This window comes from Brachyistius frenatus, unplaced genomic scaffold (assembly GCF_029030835.1).
Source record: "Brachyistius frenatus isolate BFR_SWC_R1_liver_20210118 unplaced genomic scaffold, ASM2903083v1 Contig_54, whole genome shotgun sequence".
Taxonomy (NCBI): domain Eukaryota; kingdom Metazoa; phylum Chordata; class Actinopteri; family Embiotocidae; genus Brachyistius; species Brachyistius frenatus.
Window position 1 is genome coordinate 641,704 of NW_027210653.1, and position 22,085 is coordinate 663,788.

Below are 22,085 nucleotides of genomic sequence, written 5' to 3' on the forward strand. Positions count from 1 at the left end.
TGTTTTTAATCAAACCTGGGAAGTACTTATTACTTACTTACTTACTTATTATTTCATTGTTTAATTTAATTGCGAGCTCATTTATAAGAAACGTATGTCTGATTCATTGTGTGAGCCATTTACATCGTTCGGGGATGTTTCAGGTCCAAGGGCTATTTGAATGTTGATTAATTTATTGCCAATAAATCAAGACAATCAGACAATGCCTGCTTTCATTGTGCCAATATGATTCAGTCAATGAATTTGTGATTCCTTCCGGACATTTCTTTATTACACCTGATGACTTCAAACACCGATCCGGAATCCAATAAAGCAAGATGTCTGAAAGTGAGTTCTTGCAGTTTTCATGCAGTGGTGTTATTTTTTTTTTTTTTTTGAGAGAGAAACCGATTGTCTCCGCTGATTAATATCCACACTAAATAGAAATCAAGGTATATATGAATGTCACTGGTGTTCACGGTTCACACAGCAGACATGTTGACCTGTTCTCCTGTTGCTAATAGCATTAATTAAGCCAGAATGCTATTTAAGGGTGCCTTCCTTACTGTCATCAGTTACAGGCGTGGTCACGAACAACAATTGACAAACACTGGTACCTTTTATTGAATACCCTTATATATTATGTGCAATAGCTTATTATACAGGTGAAACAAGCAGCTGGTTTATTGCAGGGGGAGACTGAGTTGGCGCTTAATATTTTGATGAGTTACTCTGATAATGTCTGAGTTAGCCTCGGGTGATTGTCAAATTAGAGACTCTGACATGTTAATTAAACATTTTACTTTCGTAGTTGCTTGTTAACTCCTGTAGGGGAAAAAAAAAAAAAAAAAGTAATGTAATTAAATAAAATGAAACCCTACTCATGAGTGGGAGCAAAGAACAGAAAAAAAAATTATTGGAAAAAAAAAAGAAGAATAAAATAAGAGAGATATGGATCCAGTTATCACAGATTTGGTGTCTCATGTCACTAAGCCGTCTCAAAACAATGCCGACTGCGGAAGGCCTGTGACAGGCAGGTATAAAAATACAAAATGCTGAGGCTGCCTAGCGCTGAGCTAAGAAGTTTTTTTTGTCTCCCTTTCTTTCTTGTTTCAATCACTTGTCTTTTCCAGCATTTGGCTGAGTCAGACCTCCCACATGAAAGTGGCGTATTGTGAGAGTGAGAAGGGAGTTATTGGGTGGATAAGAGGGAGGTAGAAGTAAAGATATAAAAGAGGGAAGGGATTTAGTCAGTATCAGCTCTCGGAAAGCAGTTTGTATCTCCCTCCCACTTGTTGAAATGAGTTCTTACAGAGTGACCCTGATCCGTCCTGCTCTCCTCCGAGGCGCTCAGCTACGAAAACAAAAAGTTCTGGGGATGGCAGCACAGGAGCCAAAGTGCAGATCGTCAGCTTGGTGGTATCTACCAGACCAGCCTCTACCTATCATACCTTCCCTGGAGGCAAAAACAGTGCAATTATAATCAGAGCTTTGCTATTGTGGTGCTTTTCGAGGCAACGGACTCGTCCCAGTGTGAATTTGAAATATTCCATTTGAACTAACAAGCTCATATTAAATTTGACGGCACTTAGCTGTTTGAAATGGAGTGTATAATCATATAAACACGGGCAGAGAATTTGGCTTTTATCAGCAGGCCATGTCCTTTTCGAAAGAGCCTAAAAAAAAAAGTTAGTTTCCACTTGTATTAAAATTCACAACATGTACCAGTGATTACACATGTATGCTTATGCTTTACGATGTACTTGGGTAGGTGCACATTAATTGTATACGTACGAATAGGTGTAAAGTATACGTGCATGTGGTTGATGTGCATCCGAGTTTGCTCTCTAATATTTAAGTAGCAGAAGAAACGATGTTCTGATCAAACTGAAATGTTTAAAACCATCACATTAGCAAAAAAACAAACACCTGTCATCAGACACCAATTAAAACTGATTTGAAGAAACTTCTGACAATTTCACTCAAAAAGCAACAATGTTAGAACCACAAAGTAATCAAGATGTCCATCTCATCGAGTCCAACATGGCTCAGCGTAGTTTCATAGAGAGGCACCCCACGTAAACCTGAAGGGTTATGAGATGATTGAAGGGAGAGAAAAGAAGGAAGAAAAAAAAATAAAAAAATTGTTTTTTTAGTTTTTGGACCTTTTTGTTTAATCTTTGATTTGTGGTGGAGTTTTTAACAACTCATACGCCTTTGAACTGCAATACTGACTAACACACTGCTTTTTGTAAAATGTCCAAAATCAAAAAGGTTTGAAACCGCCGGTTTACTCTTTAACAATGTGTTGTATTTTAAAATAGTGTCATTTTATTCATTGTGTTGAGTAGAAGGCGCAATATTTCTCATCAAATTGAAGTATTCAAGTAAAGCACAAGTGGCTAAAAAAAAAAAAAAAAAAACATTACTTGTATATACTTGAGTAAATGTACTTAGTTACTTTCCACCACGGTGCATATGCATTAGTTTAGCGCACACATTTGCCTCGTGCTATTGTTTGCCATGTATTGTCGTCTGTACAATATAAAATAAATGCAGTTAGTCTTCCTCGGAATTTATCATCATCTTATTTGGTATTTGTGCAACGAGAATGAAACTGCACTCGCGCACATGCGCAGTTCACTTGACGGTAACTTAAAGGAAACACCAAAGTTTTAACGCTCAAGAGATAAACCCGAAAGTGAAATGGGAGAACGGTTTTTAAAAAAAAAACGTTTTATTATTATTATTATTATTATTTGACTTTTGCCGGGAGCCCGGGCCTGACGTCTGCGGCCTAGGAGTCACGGGCGACCAGCAAGCGGCGCTTCAGTCCCGGGCTCAAGTCTCGGGCGGCGGCGCGGCTATCGCCGGGAAAAAAAAAAAGAAAAAAAAGAAAAAGAAATGTCCACAGAGGATCGGGTTACTCTTACGCCCCATCCATCTTTAAGCCCCAGTCGGTGCGCGCCGTTCAGCCGCAGGACGAACGGGAGCGCACGGCACCGGGGACACTGACCGCCGGGGAGCTGTGAGGCTCCAACACTCACGTAAGTGAAACACTTTCTTCACACTTGCTTCGCTCGAAGAAACGTCAAAGTGAGCGTTTTAGGGATTTAAAAACGGCAACTTTGGGCTCCTGCAACAGTCGGCTTTGTTGGCTACGATGGAGCTAATGAGAGAGAGAAGAGGGGAGGGGAGGGGGACAATATGATATATTCAGAGACGCCCGTTGTCGCGGAGGGTCAACTGTTCGCCAGAAAGCCGGGATTTAAAACGCTTCAAATGTCTCTTTTCAAGTATAAAGTCTCGTCTGTGTTGGGTGTAATTAGCCACCGTGGGTGGGTTTGTTGGGGGGGGGGGTTGTTTTTTTTTTTGGCCCACAAAACCTGTGATTCTTCCCAAACTTGTTTCTCGGAAGCCTGTTGCTTTCTTGCTCCAAAGATGAAGATTGGGGAAGGAGGAGGAGGAGGAGGAGGAGGAGGAGTTGAGAAAAGCGGATTTGTCCCGAGTGCTTTGGCGACTATATTCAAATTACTACCAAAGGAAGCTGACTTGTATTCACCGGCCTGCGGGTAATAAACGCGTAATTAGCGCAAAGAAGTACCGGACGGACACGTACTCGACCGACATTGCTGGGTTGTAGTTTTTTGTTTTGTTTGGAGAGGGAGGGAGGGAGGAGAAGGAGGGAGGGGAGGGAGAACTGCACGATAAACGAAGAGCCTGTTATTATTAGCTATTTGTGGATTATCTACGGCGGCAAATGCTACCTCGAAGCTAACGTGTTTTCGGCTGAAGTCCGGGTTCTTCCCGGGGCCTCATTACCGGCCTCTTGGATACGCGCGACCTCAACCGTGAACCTATATTTCCAGTGTATTTCAGCAGATACCGTACCCCCCCCTCTAACCCTAACCCCCCCCCCCTCCAGTTGACCTGAAAACAACACCACGCAGACACGCCTGCAAGATCACCCTGGAATATTACGGCAATTACCGCGGAGTAGCGCGCGTACGCGTAAAACAAACCCCCACCCCAAAAAATAATTCGCTCACTGTGGAGGGGCGTAAATGCACGGTGACGTAAGCGCACGCAACACACGTATAGAAAACCGGTGTGTTGCGGCTATTCTTAGCGTCCACACAGGGCTTTCAATTATCTGACCAATCTCCTTTAATCGTGTAACGTCTCCTTGAGTGATGTCATGCTTGTTACAAAGCCACATGCGAAGTCAAGTACGGCTCCTTGCGTGCGGGGATCGACGGCTGATCGCACCTCAAAAGCACGACTCCCGTATGAAAGACCACCATCCAGCACTGGGTTTTTTTTTTTTTTTTTTTTTAAAGGAGGGGAAAGCATCAAGGCAGCAGGAATAGCTCTGAAGTAATTCGCTATGAAGTTGCTTTTCTGAGTTAATCAGAGTCACTCTGGCGACGGGATGTTGATCCGCGGTCTACCTCCTGTCATATATTACTAAACATCTGACAGCAAGAAGAAATTATAATATATCTTTTAAGCTGAAGAAGATGTAAACTTTGCATTCAAAACAAAATAAATGCATACACACACACACACACACACACACACGTCACATCAAAACTCCTGCAACTGGATATTTAAATTTAGATATGAGCAGGGTGTTATCCTATTTTTTGAAATAACTGATAAGGCTGTCCGCCTGCATGAGATTATTTATGATCAGGGTGTTGTTTTAGGATGAAATATGGCTTTAGGTGTCTATCTGATAAGAAGAAAATGCATTAACGCCAGCTGTGGACACGTTGCACATTATTCAAAACAACTGCCAAAGTTACTTAATATAAATTGCCGGGTATTCATGCATCAATAAGAGTGCTCGTCCAACATAAGAGAACTAACAAGCTGCAGTTGGATGTGCTCAAACAGGCTCACTCGACTAGGACAGGTCTTTAGCATCAACCGTGATGCTGAAGTTTGAACCCTTCTCAAAAGATAAATATGGGCCTGACGGAAAGGAAATAAATCTATTTTCTCTTTCATGTTGACCTTTCGAATAGAGGATATTCAAGAAAGTTGTATTAAGAGAGGAGCTCTTTCTACTCTGACTTCCTGAGTGCATTGGAAGTAAATAAATGTGTGAATAAGTAGCCTCATATTCAGTCTTCTGACTGCTAAAGAAAAATACATAACTCATCATATTGGTCATTTTTCAGATATCACGTTCATCCGGACTTCTAAAAATGATAGAAACAATGGGTGAGTAATATTTTTCTTTGCTTGTTTTATGCCAGCCAGATACACCTGATTGAATCCGTGTTATTAAGGGTAGAAATTGAGGTTGATTAAAGTATAATCAACTTTATGCCTCAGGCTTGTATCCACTGTATCTACAATGCTCTTTCTTTCTTAATTCTATCCATAATTGGACTGAAACAGGCCCAGCTTTAGTGTCATGTGTTGACAGGATAGCAGAAGTTTGAGTCCAATAGCAATACTCTGTTTAATTAAGTTTCGATACCACTATAATAAATAAGATGAACGTTTGATCTTCATATGAAAAGGAGTAGTTTTTGCAGAGGGGTTTGGTGTAGTCAGCTGGGCGTCCGTCTTTGCTGGCGCTGCATTGCACATTTGGCTTAGTTTTCTCAACCAGCGTAAGAGGCACTGGATTCAGTTCAAGGCCTGTGGACTGCCAATGTTGCCATATCTGATAATGTTGCCATAAATTTGATTGTTTGTTTGTCCCTGTAGATATTTATTTGTCCAACTGTCAAGCGTGAAGCCAAATTGGTGCTGCCAGCCTCTTTCTTTAAAGCCGCAATCTGTGGTCACTCTCAAGACCGGCATGTTGACCGTATACCGTCAGCTGTAATGTGCAGGTTGGGTTGCCTTGGCATCATAAGAAATGAAGTAATTTGAATTCAAATTTTGATCTCATATTCTTATAGCCTTTGGAAATATCCAATTTGATCAATGGGGGAAATTCGATCATATCATTGTAATGCTTCTGCTCAAGCACCACCCTATCTTTTGGAGTGCAGACAAACACACACGCATGCCACGGTCCGGAAGGAGTCCTCATAATACGTACTGAGCCACGGGTGATGGCAATGATACAGTTCCCTGCATAGAACCAATGGCGAACATAAAAGAACAAAACAAAAAAATCTGCTGAGGCACAAATGTTTTTGGCTTGTTTACAACCTTTGTTCAAACAACATAGTGTCTCAGTGCAAAAAGTGCTTTGGACCTTGCTCACGCCCTATTAGGTGTTAGTCACGGTTGGTGAGCTTTAGAAATTGCTTCATTTTGGCCGAGATGACGTCTGGCCGGCCCATCCTCGCTAACAAGCCACTCTGGAGTTACTCCATTGTCGGGCTTATTCAGGGTCCAGCAAGCAAACCGTGGAGGGCTTGGTCCTTTTTTTTTTTTTTTTTTTTTATCTTTTCCTTCTGATAACCAGTCTGTGCTCCTCTGCAACCCACCATTGACCCTAAAGGCAAAAAAAGGGAAATGTTGCTCTTCTGAAAACAAACAGTGCGTTGAAAATGGATTTTTCTTTTTCTTTTGTACAAAATCTGTGGCTCCGTGATTTTGATATACTAAGGTCTGCTGAGCACCAGTAGGCCTTAGCTAACACTAGGTTGTGATATGAGGCTCTCTCCACTCTTCCTTTGGGCTTCAATTAACATAAAGCAATACGTTCAAGGCATCTGCCAAATGCATATGGAGCGTTGTTTCTTTTTAAAAGCACATTATTAAAGGAACAATTTAATAAGGCTATCCAAGTGAATAAATAAGGTCATGTCCAAACGTCCTTCCCAGCCTCACTATCGCCACCCATGTACTGATAAAGCCTCTGTCCTCATCACCTCTCCTCACCTCTTATCTCTCCCACGCCTCCTCCTCCCTGCGTCCACGCCTCCGCTCTGGCCGGCGCTGTCACTGAAATATGCGACGGCTTGCAGATACACAGCGTGCCTTGCAGGCAGTGGAGCGTCTCCAGGCCAAACTGAAGGAGCGGGGGGAGGTGCCCACTGAAGAGAAGCTCAGCCTGCTCAAATCAGTGCTCCAGAGCCCCCTCTTCCACCAGATCCTGGCGCTGCAGAAGTCTGTCCAGCATCTCAAAGATCAGGTAAACTATTTGATTGTATCATTTCCCATAACTTTTTTTTTTTAATAATATTCCCAGACTTGTTTTTTATTTATGTTAATTTCTGTCCACGGTATTGGTACTTTCAGTATTGATCTTCTTCACTGCTCGAGATTGCATTTACACAAGCCTCGGTGTCACGGATTATTGAATAACCACTTTTTATCACTCGACTTTTAGCATAAGAACGATGGAATATTTACTATCCTAGGCCTGAATGAGCCGGAGGACTGCGTGAGCATAACGTTAAAATCGGAATAACGATGAAGAATACAAATGAGGGATCCGGGGTTCCCAGGATGCTAAGTTTATTTAGAGCCCTGCATTATTAGTTTGTAAAGCATAAACTACCATAATGCCAGATGGCGGGATCATACATCATTAGTACAGATATGTCTTATAAACATAGGTAGGCATATATGACGAGAAACAAGACCTTCATTGTCTATTTGTATTACTGTCACTTCAAATGAGAGGTTGAGGCAGGAGGAGGAACCATTTACACCCATGGCTTAGCTAGACTGTTGAAGCTGACACATTAACTATCCATTAATTCAACTTGCCCACACCGAGTGCAAAATTGAAAGCAGTATAACAACTACAACATGCTTGTGCGGGTTAGGGTCCATTTTTTTTCTTTTTAGTACCTTAAAAAACTGTTTATTCTTATTACGTTTTACATGTCTGGTATGAGCAGCGAGACTGACTCTATGGTACAATGTATATTACTGAATTTACTTTACTACTGAGAAGAGTGTGACAGAATTTCCACACCAACCGGGGGGAGGAGGAGGGGGGGTAGCTTTTGTTAGTGGTTACGTGATAACCATAACATCCTCAAGAGGCTATGAGGTGAATCTGACACTCTTGCATGACCTACACCTCAGGGTTGGGATAGCACGTCAGCCTTCATCTTCAGGAAACCCTGGGCGACCTTACTGATTCTTTTTTCTGGCTCGCGTCAAGACACCAAACCCATCCTCTTTCAATTCCCATCCCCAATAGTGTTTGCAGCTCTGGCCAAATTGCTGTCAGGGTTCACACAAGCCAGATATAATATGGGTACATGAGCAGAGATAGTTGGTCTAAGTCGGGAACTCTTTCCCGAGCTGATTCTCCCCATCGAGAATTGGACTTTTGAATGGAAGGAAAGAGCTCTTAAGTCACAGTGGAAAGGGGCCAGGGTAAGCGGTTGAGAAATACAGACGAAAATATGCGAGCTATGCAGTGGGAGGCAGGGATGCTCCAGCTTTTTACCCCTTGTGGAATTTAGATTATAGAAGCCCTGGTGGCATTTTTGAGCGCTTGTGATTTAACTTATTTCAAAAGAGGTGCATTTCTATGTATGTGTGTGTGTGTGTGTGTGTGTGCGGGCGTGCGTGCTGATGCATGTGTTTTGTTTTACTAAGCAAAATTTATCAAGCAGCCATTCATCATAGATTCCCCTCAGATCTTAAATGGACCTATTCCATGTTGTAACAATAGTAAAGAGACATATTTCAGAAAAAGCAACACAAATATGAGTCTCTTATGTTTTCATCAAGCTTCTAACCCCCAACTGCACTTGTTTGTCCTCCTAAAGGGAACCAATTTGGAGAGATGGTGCTTTTTGTGTTATGTTCCGAGACAAGAGCCAGACACACACACACACACACACACACACACACACACACACACACACACACACACACACACACACACACACACACACACACACACACACACACAGTCCGTCTTCTGGCTCTGCTAGTTAGGCCTTGCTCAGCTCATGTCGCTATGGCGACAAGGCCCCACTCTCCAATGAGAAAGAGGCCGCTGTGTGAAGTGGGGCAGAAACAATTTCTTAAATGTGCAAGAACCAAACTGGAACTTTAATCCTCTTAGCCAGGCCCCAGCTAACAAAGCTCATGCATGAGGACAGCAATTTAGCAGCATGCTACGCTAACTTAGCCCGGCCCGTCGGGTTTTGTTTGCATCGTGCAGCACTAATGTCCTGTCCAATGGAGTTTTGTTTCTAACGACTAATCTGGGGCGCTATATAAAGGAAGCATAATTTACAGTACATGTTTTCCAAGCTCTGAAAGTTGCACAGTCAACTTCCTAATGCAAGTTCACAAGGACAGCTTTGGTTGGCAGTGCCATATGCCAAATGGAGTGTTTATGGAATTATTGCTCTGCATTATGTCCGTCTTTTTGAATCCAATTCAGACGGTCATAAACATTACGCCCTTTGGCTAATGAAATCGAGAAAACACGGTTTTATGTAGTTGTCCTATTCATGTAATTCATCTGTCACGCAAGTAAAGTCATTGCAGTAATTAAAACCCGAGCATATTAAGGCATCCAGATGGCCAGTGACGCTTCTCCCCCACCATGGTAGAAATATTGTATTTGGAGCCTAGTCATTGTTGGAACATCAGCTAAGAGCCATTATCTCCTGAAGGATTAGGCTGCCGTAGATCCAGCTAATCATGGTGGTATAACAAACGATCTGCTACCCCGGTGGTTTTAGACACCCACACTCAGGGTTTTTGTGTCTGAAATTAAACCTACCAAAGTGTTTACATTCACAGTAGGAATGAGTTGTGATGCTTTGCATTTAAACTTTGAATTGTTTTGGGTTGGATTAACGCCACCCACGGTCCCTCTGCAGAAACTTCAAAGCCGTTATGTAACCTTCAAACTTGTAATGGAGGTCAAGTGTCACTCTCAATCTGTTCTTTTCCTCCACGGCGTTATTGTATACGTGTATTTCGGTGAAAACGCGTACCAGAAGAATCCATCTGCACCTTTCAACCTCACTGACTCCCGTGTTTTGTTTTTCCAGGGGAGTGTCCCGTCGTCACGAGGAAGTGACCTCAGTGATCACGGCACAGCAGTCAACCCCAACGGCAGTCATGTTTCCTACGCAGACATATCAGCTGCTCCGCACATCGACAGCAAGACATCATCTGAAGAATTTGAACATATCATCCACTCCATGGCGCAGGTATAACCAACTGAAGAGGAGGCAACTCCTGCGAAGTTTGCTTCCTATTTGTGAATTTAATGTGATAAATATAGTGCTATTTTGTCCAGTGTATTGTTGAGGCCCCAGTAGATTTATGACTGCGTTTTTTAATATTTCGCTGACTAACACAAAACCATAAATAAACAGGAACATCCATTTTAAAAAATGAAGAAAAGTCCCCTTACTCACACCAAACATCAAAAGACTGATAAAAAATGACAAGTAACGACTGCACACCTGGCATTACCATGCAACCTGTATCTTATATGGATTAAGATGTTTTTCACTCGAGGCACTTCAAATAGACTTCTGAAGGCCCGACTTTCGCTTTGATGCCATAGTGAATCATCACAAGGCCAAAGTTAATGTGTGTGTGTGTGTGTGTGTGTGTGTGTGTGTGTGTGTGTGTGTGTGTGTGTGTGTGTGTGTGTGTGTGTGTGTGTGTGACACGCAGGGGCGTTACGTGACACATGTGGAGCTGCAGAAGCCAGTGTCGGGAGGTCTCGGCTTCAGCGTGGTGGGCCTGAAGAGCGAGAACCGCGGCGAGCTCGGCATATTTATCCAGGAAATTCAACCAGGAAGTGTCGCTCATTGGTATGTAAGAAACAACAAGCCAGGAGAACACTGACAGACTTAGAGATTGATTCAAATTGTCACAGCTTTTGTGCAACATGTAGGGCAATTGTGTTGAATTAGAGAAAAGGATCTAGAGAAGTGAATTTCAGGCGGTCCGTCCGGGACTTTTGCAGATTCTCTAGGGATGTTAGGGAAGTGGTAAAATTGGCTCGTTTACATGAAATTCCAGAAAGTCATTTTTCATGTCTTTAAAACATCTCAAGTGTTTTCCTGAATTGTATTGAAAAATAACTGTAAATTTTGAACCTTTACGTTGCAGTTTTTATGGACATTTGGCCAAATCGAGCCAATTTAACAAGTGCAAATAAAACAAATGACGAGTATGCCATTTACAATATGTAAAACAAGGAAAGAGAACAGCAGAGGCAGTGATATAACTCGCTGCACTACGTCCTTCTCTCTTCACGATCTGATACTGCGTGCACGTTGTCCCTGCAGCGATGGAAAGCTCAAAGAAGCCGACCAGATCTTGGCCATCAATGGCCAGCCTCTGGATAAGACAGTGACCCACCAGCAGGCCATCGGTATCCTGCAGTGTGCTTCAGAGAGGGTGCAGCTCACAGTGGCTCGAGGGCCAATACCTCAGCTGGCCAGTCCCGTGGTGTCCCGCACGCCCTCTGCTGCCAGCACACTATCAGCCAACTCCAGTGCGGTACGAACACACTCGCATACTAATGTGCAGACAAACCTGTGCTCGGAACTTTTTATGACCTGACGCAATGAAAGCTGCACGCACACGCTCGCTAACGCGGGTGATACACAAAGGCAAACTATACAACAAGTAGTTCCGACCCAGCGATCTGATCTGGTCAACTGTACATCTGGAACGTGCTCTAATCACCGTAAAGCACACCCTGCTCATCACTAGAAATGTCACTCTGCCTTCTCAATGGGAAAATAGAATTGGAATTGAATTTCATATAATATGCAGTATGATGTTTTACTTGCTTATAGGTCTATGAAATGTGACCCATTTGGTGAAATCGGGTCTCTTTTGGTGCTTTTTTTTTTTTTTTTTGTGGCTCTGTGGCACCCATACCGTAACACCACAGATAGTCGGGCACGTAAAATGATGGCGGCGGCTAGCTAGACCGTTTTGGTTTTAACACATGTATTTTTTTAATTTATTTTAGCACTGGGTCATGAGTGTATCGATATCTTCTTTCAGCGGATATCTTAATTCCAACGAGACTGAGCTAGCTGAGCAGTTTAGTGTTTCTACTTGCTGGAGTTATTCAGTTTGAGAATCCATCTCCAGAAAGCAATAAAACGGACGAGATCTCGTCTCTGTTGCTACGTCGTTTAAGGGTCGGACTACTTCCCGGAGTGGTAAACATTACACACATTACATTCGCTTCTGCTGATGCGACCGATTGCTTTCCAGTTGTTAGTCTTGCTCCATCTGTTTTATGACTGGATAAATTCAATTTATGAGTTTATTTGCATTTTTTTCTCTTCACTTTTACCTCTCCTAGTGGCAGCATGTGGAGACAATTGAGCTGGTGAACGATGGCACCGGTCTTGGCTTCGGTATTGTCGGAGGAAAGACCACAGGGGTTATAGTCAAAACTATACTTCCTGGGGGGATAGCTGATCAGGTGATTGTATTAATGCATCTGTACTTCCTTTAGGAATCGGTTCAGGTTTCGCATTTTTCCGGGTTGTTTATACAGTAAAAAAAAAAAAAAAAAAAAAGTGACTTCTTTTCTTTGTATTTATGACACTTTAAATGTTCTCGATTCAGTAGACTCCCGTCAAGTGAGATTTCACGAGAACGACTTAATTGCAAGCAGGCACAGAATGAACTGTCACTTATTCGCTGATTTCAAAGATACACATGTTAAGAAACTAAACATACTTGTTCTACCTCAGGATGGCCGCCTGCGCAGCGGCGACCACATTCTGAGAATTGGCGAGACTGACCTTTATGGCATGGGCAGTGAACAGGTGGCTCAGGTCCTCAGGCAGTGTGGCATCAGGGTGAAGCTGGTTGTCACCAGGGGTCCTGTGGACGAGAATCCCTCTGCTGTCATGCCTGTGGTGCTCCCCACTGTCACTGAACAGCAGGTAAGTGGGGGCTGTTTTTCTGGGAACCTAAAATACAGCAGGAGTTCGAGGCAATTTATTACCACAAAGATACGTGTCATTTCAAAATTCATCTCTATAGCGAAGCAGATTCTCAACGATGTAAACAGCTTCAAAATGGCGATTGATTGCCATCTATGACGCAAACTCAGAGTTAGACACATATATTCAAATCTTCAGACTTAAAGTTCAGGTGCTTCAACTCCACTTTTATCTTTTCTTACGTCGTGACAAGCCTGGATAAATGGATGTAAAGACAATTGCAGGTTACATCACCCGAGTCACATTTCGAAAAACATAAAACTCAGCTCTATCTGAACATGAATGAATTTCAGTGACTCACGATATGAATGAGAAATGTCATGTTCCTTTGATCGTGAGCGCTGCTTTTTATCAATCAAAGTTCAATGATGTGTTTTGCTGACCGTGAGATGTAATTGGATGACGACCGTGCCGTGACTTGCCTTTCTACTGTGATCAAATGATTCATACTTTGCTTTTGTTTAGTTATCAGTGGATGCTGACCTGCTGTTCCCGTTAACCTTTGCACAGGACTATGAGGAAGATGAGGCTGAAGCATTTGATGTGAACCTTACCAAGAACGCCCAGGGACTGGGCATCACTATTGCTGGCTATGTTGGAGATAAAAATTCAGGTAAGCAAATGCTTTTTTAGGATAGATGGTCCTTTAAATTGAAGTGTCATACTGATGTATATTTACTTCTGTGCTTCACTAGATACGATTTCAATCTGCAGGAATTAATATTCTTATAGCCTAAAAAAAAAAATTTGACCGAATTTGTAATGTCGAAGGGGGTTGCTCATGATGAACTCAGTTCTCCTGAGTGTTTTAGCATCTTTTAGCTTATTGTTTCCGTTTTTAGGCCTCGAAACTCGGCTCTCATCAGCCCTGTATCAAGCTGTCGTTTCACTTCTTTGAACCTTTGAACACTCCTTCAACTCCAAATGGATGACACACAAAACTTGTGAAAAGGTTCACATTCATATAAATTGGAATAGGCTGTGACAATAGACAAACACAGTCTCTAATATGTTACAGTTGTGTTTTAAATTTTTTTTTAGGCAGAGGAAGTCAACTAGTGCAACTTTTATATTAACCTTATAATAATGTCTTCACTTTTATTAGTTTAAAATATAGCAATCAGCTACAATGTAATGGAACACCGCGCAGCCTTTCATCATATTTTTTGTATATTCAGTGAATTAAATCATAACAATATGTCTCTCGTCTTCGAGGTCAGAAAAAGTGCACTGGTTTTAAAAAAAAAAAAAAAAAAAGTGTACAACATGTATAAAGAAACATGCCTTCTCACAACAACTTTTATCATAAAATTGAAACATCTGTTTGCTTTTGTCCTCGGGTTTTATTTAATGTCGTGATTCATGTTTATGTTCCTCCCTCTTTAATCTCTTAACTTGTTCCGACTCCTCAGAGCCCTCTGGTATTTTTGTTAAGAGCATAACAAAAGACAGCGCCGTAGATCAAGATGGCCGTATTCATGTTGGAGACCAGATAATAGCTGTAAGTTCCCCAATTATGCTCTTTGTAGCTATGACTATTTTCTCTGTCTTCAGTGGCATGAGGTAAAATATGCAGTGAATCTTTTATATTATCTATCATAGAGATCACATTTACTCATTTAGTCAATGGAGGGGAATTATGAGATGCATAATTTTGAATAATTCACAATTAACTGATAGTGTTTTTTCTTGTGACTGTGAATATAAAAGAGTCTTGAATTAGCACACTGAGCAATTAAGTTTTGAATTTCATTACTGCAGGACATTAAAAATTAAGTTGAACTGTAATTTCTTGCATAATTCGAAGCACGAGTTCATACCGACTCCTGTTTTCCTAAAGTTCTTACAAACTCCTGTTTTGTTCAGGTGTGCATGTGTGAAGGTGTGCCTGGTTTACTTCTGTACTTAAATGCAAATGATAATGTGCTTTGAGACTCCACTTAAGAACTTAATAACACATTTAAATGCCAATGAATTATTTAAACATGCAGCTTTTACCTGCCCGAAATGATCTAAATAAATAATGTGAATTGTTAAAATAGATGGGAACACCCAGGTGCAGCAGTTTCCGTTTGTGAATGTGTGCTGGTTTTTATTATTGACTGCGTGTTATATCAATTTCATCTTAAACAAGAATATAGATGGCAGTTCAGCACACTCAACAATGTCCAGGCAAGCTGCTCTGCCCCCTTGTTTAATCCGTAGGCTCACAAATGGTCGCCCTCTGCAGGTCGATGGTGTAAACATCCAGGGATACACCAATCAGCAGGCAGTGGAACTGCTCAGACACACGGGCCAGACAGTCCACCTTAAGCTGATCCGGCGGGGCTTCAGGCCTGACGAGATCCCCCCTGCCGTGGCCCCCAGTGTCACCGTCCTGCCCCCGTGCACCACCATCCCCACCACCACCACTGTCATGAGGGAGCTGGAGCTGGAGAGGCAGGCTGAGGAGGCTGCCCAAGGTAGGAAGGATAAAGAGAGAGAAAATCGAATGAGGATAGAAAAAAACACACACACACACACACACACACACACACACACACACACACACACACACACACACACACACACACACACACACACACACACACACACACACACTCCTTGCTAGTCATCATCCTGTCAACAAAAAAGGGGTCATTTGATGTGTAAATGTGGCGTAGACAGGATTTTCATGATGTAGTCAGGAATAATTTCCATGCGACTCCAAGTGGAGATTGCTGTCACTTTTCATTACAGTTAAAATACAGAACTTTCTCCTGTCAAATATGAAAAATGTTGTCTTGAGTTATATCCTAAATACAGCCCAAAAGGGTGTCATGGTTGTGATATAATGGATTATACAACGTGAATGTGGGCCCGCAACAGAATATCTAGCCGACATCTTTATTCTGCTTCAGAATTTGTGTGTACATTTTTTTAAGCAACCATTTTACATTAATGTAAATATTGAAAAATGAATTGCTTGTTGCCAGCTAAAGGGTTCCTCCGAACAACAGCAACAGATTGAGTACTCCCACGTTACTGCACATTTTCACCTCAATGATGGACGTGAACTTAGTGTGGTGCTACGCTTCGTTGCTTTCATAATAGCTGGTGGAACCTAACAACCTTCTTTCTAAGGAAACAACTCAAAAATTCCCATCATGTTGTTTTGACCTTGAACTTAATGACTTCTATTTTATTTAGCAATAAATTACCATATGATGCACAACATCTGAAATCCTTTGAACCAAGAAACTGACAGATTTACACACGAGGTCTCCATGTTCTAACTTCAGCAATTTTCAAAATACTGACATCACACAAGATGGATGGGAAGCAAACTGAAAGACTCTTGTCTCCAGCTGCACTGACAGGACCTCCAGGCTATCGCAGAAGCAAGAAAAGCAACTTGATCGATGGAGACTGAAAGTGATTAGATTTGGCAACAGAAAGTTGTAGCCCAAAAACCTAATGAAAAACTAGGCATTAACATAAATTTAGGAGACATTTTCTTGGCTGCTCTGAAACATCTAAAACAATCAAATGAGTTTTGCACAAGAAAGAGACTTCTGCAGTTGACTACACCGGGGCATCAGTGATCGTCTCTGGAGCTCCCTGGGTGTGAAAAGAGAACAGTTTGGTGATTAACTCGGTTGCGTTTCAGCCACTTTATGGGCAATAAAATACTGTATATTTTGGTGCGAATGGTTAATAAATGGTTGGGATGATGGCAAGTAATTTAACTGCTTACTCAGACTGTTGTCAAGTCAGTTTTAGGGTTGTTCTTCTTCCATCTCTAACTAGCAAGTAGTAGATTATGATGGCACTTGCTGATGTAAAGCACACGTCATGGCTTGCCCAAGTATGGAAGGAGTCATTTCATGGGTGAGCAGTTCTGCGCCCCATGGAACCCTCAAGACATAAATTGTGGCATGAAGTTGTTTACATTTTTTTTTTTACCAGGATCATTTGATATATATTTTAAGTCCGAGTATGTTTATGGGTAACATCAGCAAGGACATTTACCGTATATACGTTAAAGACAAATAGGGAAACGAGACAGGTTCCTCTTCTAAACCGAGAGCGATTAAGCGACCAGGCTTTAAGACGGTTTCTAAATAAATTCAACATCAGTGTATATTTGCACTTTTTTTTTTTTGAATGCATGTCTGCCGTCAGGGAGAGGAGATTGCGTTTTTGCCATTAGCTGTATGCCTATACTGTCTGTGTCGGTATCTCAACTGTTCATTGTGCGTTTACAGTCGCCACCGATGAAAAACAGCTCCAGACAAAGAGTGAAGGATCTGATGTCAGCCCTGCCACGGATCAGCTAACAAAAGACAAAGATGGTAGGAGGCTGCGATTCTTCTCCCAAGTACTCCAGCAAAGATACTGGGCACACATGTGACAGATAAGGGCTATTGTTGACAGGACCACACCAGACTACAAACACACAACAGGAGGAAATACTGAAAGGGGTGCTGCTGTTAGGTTCAGAGTGCAGCCGTTTCAAACTATTTAATAGGTGCAGATAAAAGTTTGCCGCTCCTACTTGAAGTACTTTGCATAGGAACTGAGGGTGCGTTACAAGTCGTGAATGGTTTGACTTCATTTCATGTTGTTGTGTATATTAACAGAAGTACTTTGTATTGTGTTTTTCAAGGGTTGACGGTAACCACTCTTGAAGAAGACGAACTAATGACGAAGTGGCAGGAGATTCTGGGACCCAGTAATGAAGTTGTAGTAAGTTTGCTTTTCATTGTTTTTCCAATCATACTTAACACCACTAAGTTCCCGAAGCAGTGGCTTTATACTGGCAAATATCTCAAAGGTGATGCGCTAATGGGGACGTAATTCGTTGTTTCTGTGACAGGTGGCTCAGGTGGAGAAGTTCACAGAGAACAGCGGTCTGGGCATCAGTCTCGAAGCCAACAGTGGGCATCATTACATCCGCTCTGTCCTTCCTGAGGGGCCCGTTGGTCGTTGTGGCAAACTGTTCAGTGGAGATGAACTGCTGGAGGTAAAGGGTCACTTGACTGAGACAAACGTTAAGTTTGTTGTTCATATTTACGACCGTTTAAATATTTACAGGTATTTCAAAAAACATTCTTTTGATGGGGCAAGAATGGTTAACAGTCATTAGCTTTATTATAATACATGTACAGCATAATGCTTGTATTAGTTCCGGAGATTTAAGTATTTAAATTGGCCATAGAAGTTAGTTCAAAAAGACAAGTTTGGAAGGTATTGGGAATTATTACTGCCCAAATATTTAGGACACGGCAAAGGCAAAAGCCTCTAGTGAGAATAATAAAGTAAAAGTATAACTTAGAGCTGCATTCATTGACTTCTTTATATTAATAATGGATTTGGTGGTTGATGGGTAATGTCAAAGGAGTTGCTTGTAGCAATGATGACATTTGAATTAACACTGAACGCTGCATTTCTTTCGGCTCTGCAAGGCGTCCGTGCAGCTTTCAGAGATGTTTTGTATTCATGGCAGGCAGCTTAACTGTTTTAGTTCACTCTCACCGTTGTCTTTTCCAGCTTCAGCGGGAAGCTGTTCTCAGTGAAAAAGTCTAGTAACTACTGTGTTCCACATGTACACGTGTATCAGCAGCCAGAAGACAGACATGACTCTAAAATAATACTAACACTGCTCCCTTTCTGCTTTGATAGTCAGGAAATGTGACCATGGATTTGACATAAATTGATAAATAAATTGATTAAGCTAATACTAACCTCCCCTCTGTCAGGTCAATGGTATTTCCCTGATTGGTGAAACCCACAAAGAAGTAGTGAGAATCCTGAAGGAGCTTCCACTCTGTGTGTACATGACGTGCTGTCGGCCGGCTCCTGACCTTCAGACTGATATGGATGCTGGCCAAGCAGAATCAGAGGCTCTGTCCACGGCATCTAAATTAAAGGTACCACATTTGCATTGCTACGCGACAGCACATAATCACACGGCGGAACGTTTTTTTTTTTATTATTATTATTTTCACAGGCACATTTGCAAATGTTTAAAGTCAAAACCAAGCATAAGTGATTGAATATTTACCTTAAAAACAGGCAGACTATATTATTACAGAGTATTGTAGCGGATGATGAATATAAATCGTGTCGTAAACTCTCTGCCTCTCCTTGACAAGCGGTGATGTATCATGAAACATGTTTCCCTGCCCGTGCATATACAGCAAGGGTATATGATTTGAAAGTGATACTCTTTAAGTACCCAACTTAAGTTTCTCCCTTGTAAGCCATCAACTATTATTAGCGTAGCTTTGCTGTCAATCGCTCCATTGGCTTTCCGCACTGCCAGCCATGATGGATTAAGACGAAGTGATAAGCGAGGGAAGCTAAAAGTTTATTAAGACCAATTCTGGCAATACCTCAGAAGTAGCCAACAACATTTCCGAGAGATATGAAACATCAAAAGCAGCTTCCCTTTGGGGAAGGGGTTTTCATCTCTAGCTTTATCTGTGATAATATACTGAGGCCCGGGCATCCCAAAGATATTTCCTTTTTATCTACTGCCAGAAACCTGAGCCAGAAACACAACTAGAGGGTAGCAGCCTCTGGGTTCAAAATAAAAGTGAGGATGGCATGGTGTTACTTAGTGATTTTGGGCTTCTCCTCTCTCTGCAGAATGAAATAGACCTCAGCAGTGCACTGGTTGCCGAGGACTCAGAGGTGAACCCCTTAGCAGCAGCACAGGATAACGTGACTGAGGAAGCGATAGGGTGTCCTTTGGCTATGTGGGAGTCGGAGATCCAGAATATCGAGCTCGAAAAGGGAGAAGGGGGATTGGGATTCAGCATTTTGGATTACCAGGTGGGAAAACTTCCGAGGACTTTGCAGAAGATTTTGATGTGTGTGTGTGTGTGTACAAATGTTACGAGGAGGGGATTCTTTTGAGCTTGTTTTATAAAAGTATGTTGGTAAAGTTTTGATAGATGTGGCTATATTGTTTATATTTTTGTCTTTGGAGTGCCTAAACATACAGTGAATAGTCATTATTAGCCGAGATTTTGCACATGTTGGAATATTGTTGTTTTCATTATCCACATTGTGTTCCTTTTCTAACATTTACGCAAATATTTCCACAATTAATTAACATTAAATACTCTATATGGCTAATCAAAATGAATTCAATTCCATTTGATTTCCATCTTAAGTTTAAGATGGAATTAGTGATAGTTTACCTGTTGACTTTACTGGCCTGGCTTCACCTCAGGACCCTTTGGACCCCGTCAAGACGGTGATTGTGATTCGCTCTCTGGTTCCCAATGGCATCGCCGAGAAGGATGGGAGACTGTTGCCAGGAGACCGACTCATGTATGTTAATGCCACCAACCTAGAGAACGCCAGCCTGGAGGATGCTGTCCAGGCCCTTAAGGGGGCCAAGCTCGGCACGGTGCAGATTGGCGTCGCCAAGCCGCTGCCTGTAAGCATTAGCATTGGTTATTCTTTCCATTTTTCTCTGCTTTTAAACCTTTCTGAAGGTAGAGTGTAACCTGTGTGTTGGGGGTGAAGTGTAAGCGTATGCAAATCTGTTGGGGGTTGCTAAAGAGTTGTATACATGCTTTTGTGATTTTTGTTGTTGTTGTTGTTGTAATATTTGTTCAGCAGTCAGGGATTTGTAACTGCACGCCTGAGGTTTTGAGTCAGACAGTCTTTATATCACACGACTTAGTACTCAGTCACGAGGGCTCAGTTTACAAAGGCTTGAATTTTTCATGGAGGGAAAAAGTGTGGAGGTAGGCTGCATGGTTTAACATTCCACCCACTGTTCTTTCAGAGGAGGTGACCAGCCTAAAATGCTCTGTGCCCTCCGTTTCATATTCTTAAGATATTGAATTTTCCAAAAGCACCCACCCTCTTGTACATTTAAGCACACCGGGGCACCTGTCAAATATTAAGTCTGTCCGGCGGCATGTTCATTGCTTCGGGAACCTGTGCACTTTGTACGTGATGTTTCGCCCTCCAAAAAAAACAAAAACAGCTTGCATTCTTTCAGCTGTACCGCTGCATTTCTCTCGTATTGAATCTGCCATTGGATTACTCAGTGAGACCTCTGGGCTGCCTGGGTTAGCAGGATTACAGCGCTGTAGGAAGCCTCTGTGGAGTTATCCAGCTCTCCTGCAGGACGGGGAATGTACTTCTGAGGGGTATTTTGTTGTATTGCCTCTCAAAATCTAGTCTGACTCGTGTAATCCTCCAATATGCCTTCTTGCTTTTCATATATCTGTCTGGGCTGCATGCTCCACAAAATCAATACCAAGAGCTCCTACAAGAGAGAACACACATGAAAAGTTCAAGAGCGTTTTCTATTAATCTTTCAAAGACATTGTGAATGCGTCAATTTCTCTGTTTGACCCAATCTTTATTTCACTCTATAGTTAGTGTACAACATTCTCAATAATTCCTAACATCTCTTTCTATCTCCATTCCATACTAATCTACTACATTTGGTAAAAATAAGTTTAAAAAAAATAATTCGAATTACATAAAGCTGGAGACACTGAAAGAATTTCTCCACTTTCCTAGGGAATATGTGGATATTCCCACTCTCCACACCCATATGGTGAGCAGGAAATAACTTCATCATCCACCATCCATTCATTTGACTTCAACAATATTTTGGTTGAAGAAGGAGAGGAAGAAGAACTGACTGAGGGCATCCTTTACCGAGCAGAACCTGCATTGGTTAGTTAGCTTTTGGGAAAACTGAAAAATCAAAAACTCCTGAAAAGAAAAAACTAATTGTACTTTACATGTAATTTCTGCTTCTGTCTAATATTTACAGAGAGTGCTCTGTTTGTTTGTAATGATGCAACAGTTAGCTTTTATGAATGGCATTGTAACAAATTATAAGGTACATGTTAATGTTGTATTTTGGACATAAATCATTTTGAATTAGTCACATTAGGATCATAGAAAAGTTTGATCATTTCAGCTGTCTGTCACTTGATAGTTCACCAAAGTGCTCGACACTAAATGCCAATTTAGTGCGAGTTGTTTATACTCTCATCCGTTATCACAGATTGACACCAGCGAAGCAGACCTGTCTGATGAAAAGGGGTTAGATCATACTTACTCTGGGATAGAGGACGACACTTTCCAGGCCTCCATGATCGCTCTCCATGGTAGCAGCTGTAGCGCCGACCTGGATTACCTGCACTCGTCCACGCCTAAGGTAAGCAAACATTTCTTAAACAT

The 22,085-nt window shown here is 41.8% G+C and overlaps 1 protein-coding gene across 8 annotated transcripts in view; it reads left to right on the plus strand.

Annotated features, from left to right (window-relative positions):
* The first annotated feature begins 2,865 nt into the window (after window positions 1-2,865).
* The window catches only part of LOC138624704 (multiple PDZ domain protein), a 43,029-nt gene continuing 23,809 nt past the window's right edge, over window positions 2,866-22,085 (plus strand). For 3 of the 8 annotated variants that reach the window (XM_069705084.1, XM_069705085.1, XM_069705087.1), the window contains exons 1-19: window positions 2,867-3,026; window positions 5,166-5,208; window positions 6,921-7,087; window positions 9,933-10,094; window positions 10,570-10,709; window positions 11,190-11,403; window positions 12,227-12,349; window positions 12,624-12,818; window positions 13,389-13,491; window positions 14,291-14,379; window positions 15,109-15,340; window positions 17,126-17,212; window positions 17,527-17,606; window positions 17,737-17,883; window positions 18,620-18,790; window positions 19,512-19,697; window positions 20,101-20,310; window positions 21,414-21,572; window positions 21,910-22,062. In XM_069705084.1, coding sequence (XP_069561185.1) covers window positions 5,193-5,208; window positions 6,921-7,087; window positions 9,933-10,094; window positions 10,570-10,709; window positions 11,190-11,403; window positions 12,227-12,349; window positions 12,624-12,818; window positions 13,389-13,491; window positions 14,291-14,379; window positions 15,109-15,340; window positions 17,126-17,212; window positions 17,527-17,606; window positions 17,737-17,883; window positions 18,620-18,790; window positions 19,512-19,697; window positions 20,101-20,310; window positions 21,414-21,572; window positions 21,910-22,062 — 2,634 coding nt within the window. In that variant the 5' untranslated portion in view covers window positions 2,867-3,026; window positions 5,166-5,192. Of the gene's footprint in view, window positions 3,027-5,165; window positions 5,209-6,920; window positions 7,088-9,932; window positions 10,095-10,569; window positions 10,710-11,189; window positions 11,404-12,226; window positions 12,350-12,623; window positions 12,819-13,388; window positions 13,492-14,290; window positions 14,380-15,108; window positions 15,341-17,125; window positions 17,213-17,526; window positions 17,607-17,736; window positions 17,884-18,619; window positions 18,791-19,511; window positions 19,698-20,100; window positions 20,311-21,413; window positions 21,573-21,909; window positions 22,063-22,085 lie in introns of all 8 variants that reach the window. The other 5 variants (XM_069705082.1, XM_069705083.1, XM_069705088.1 and 2 more) reach the window with 4 other exon arrangements.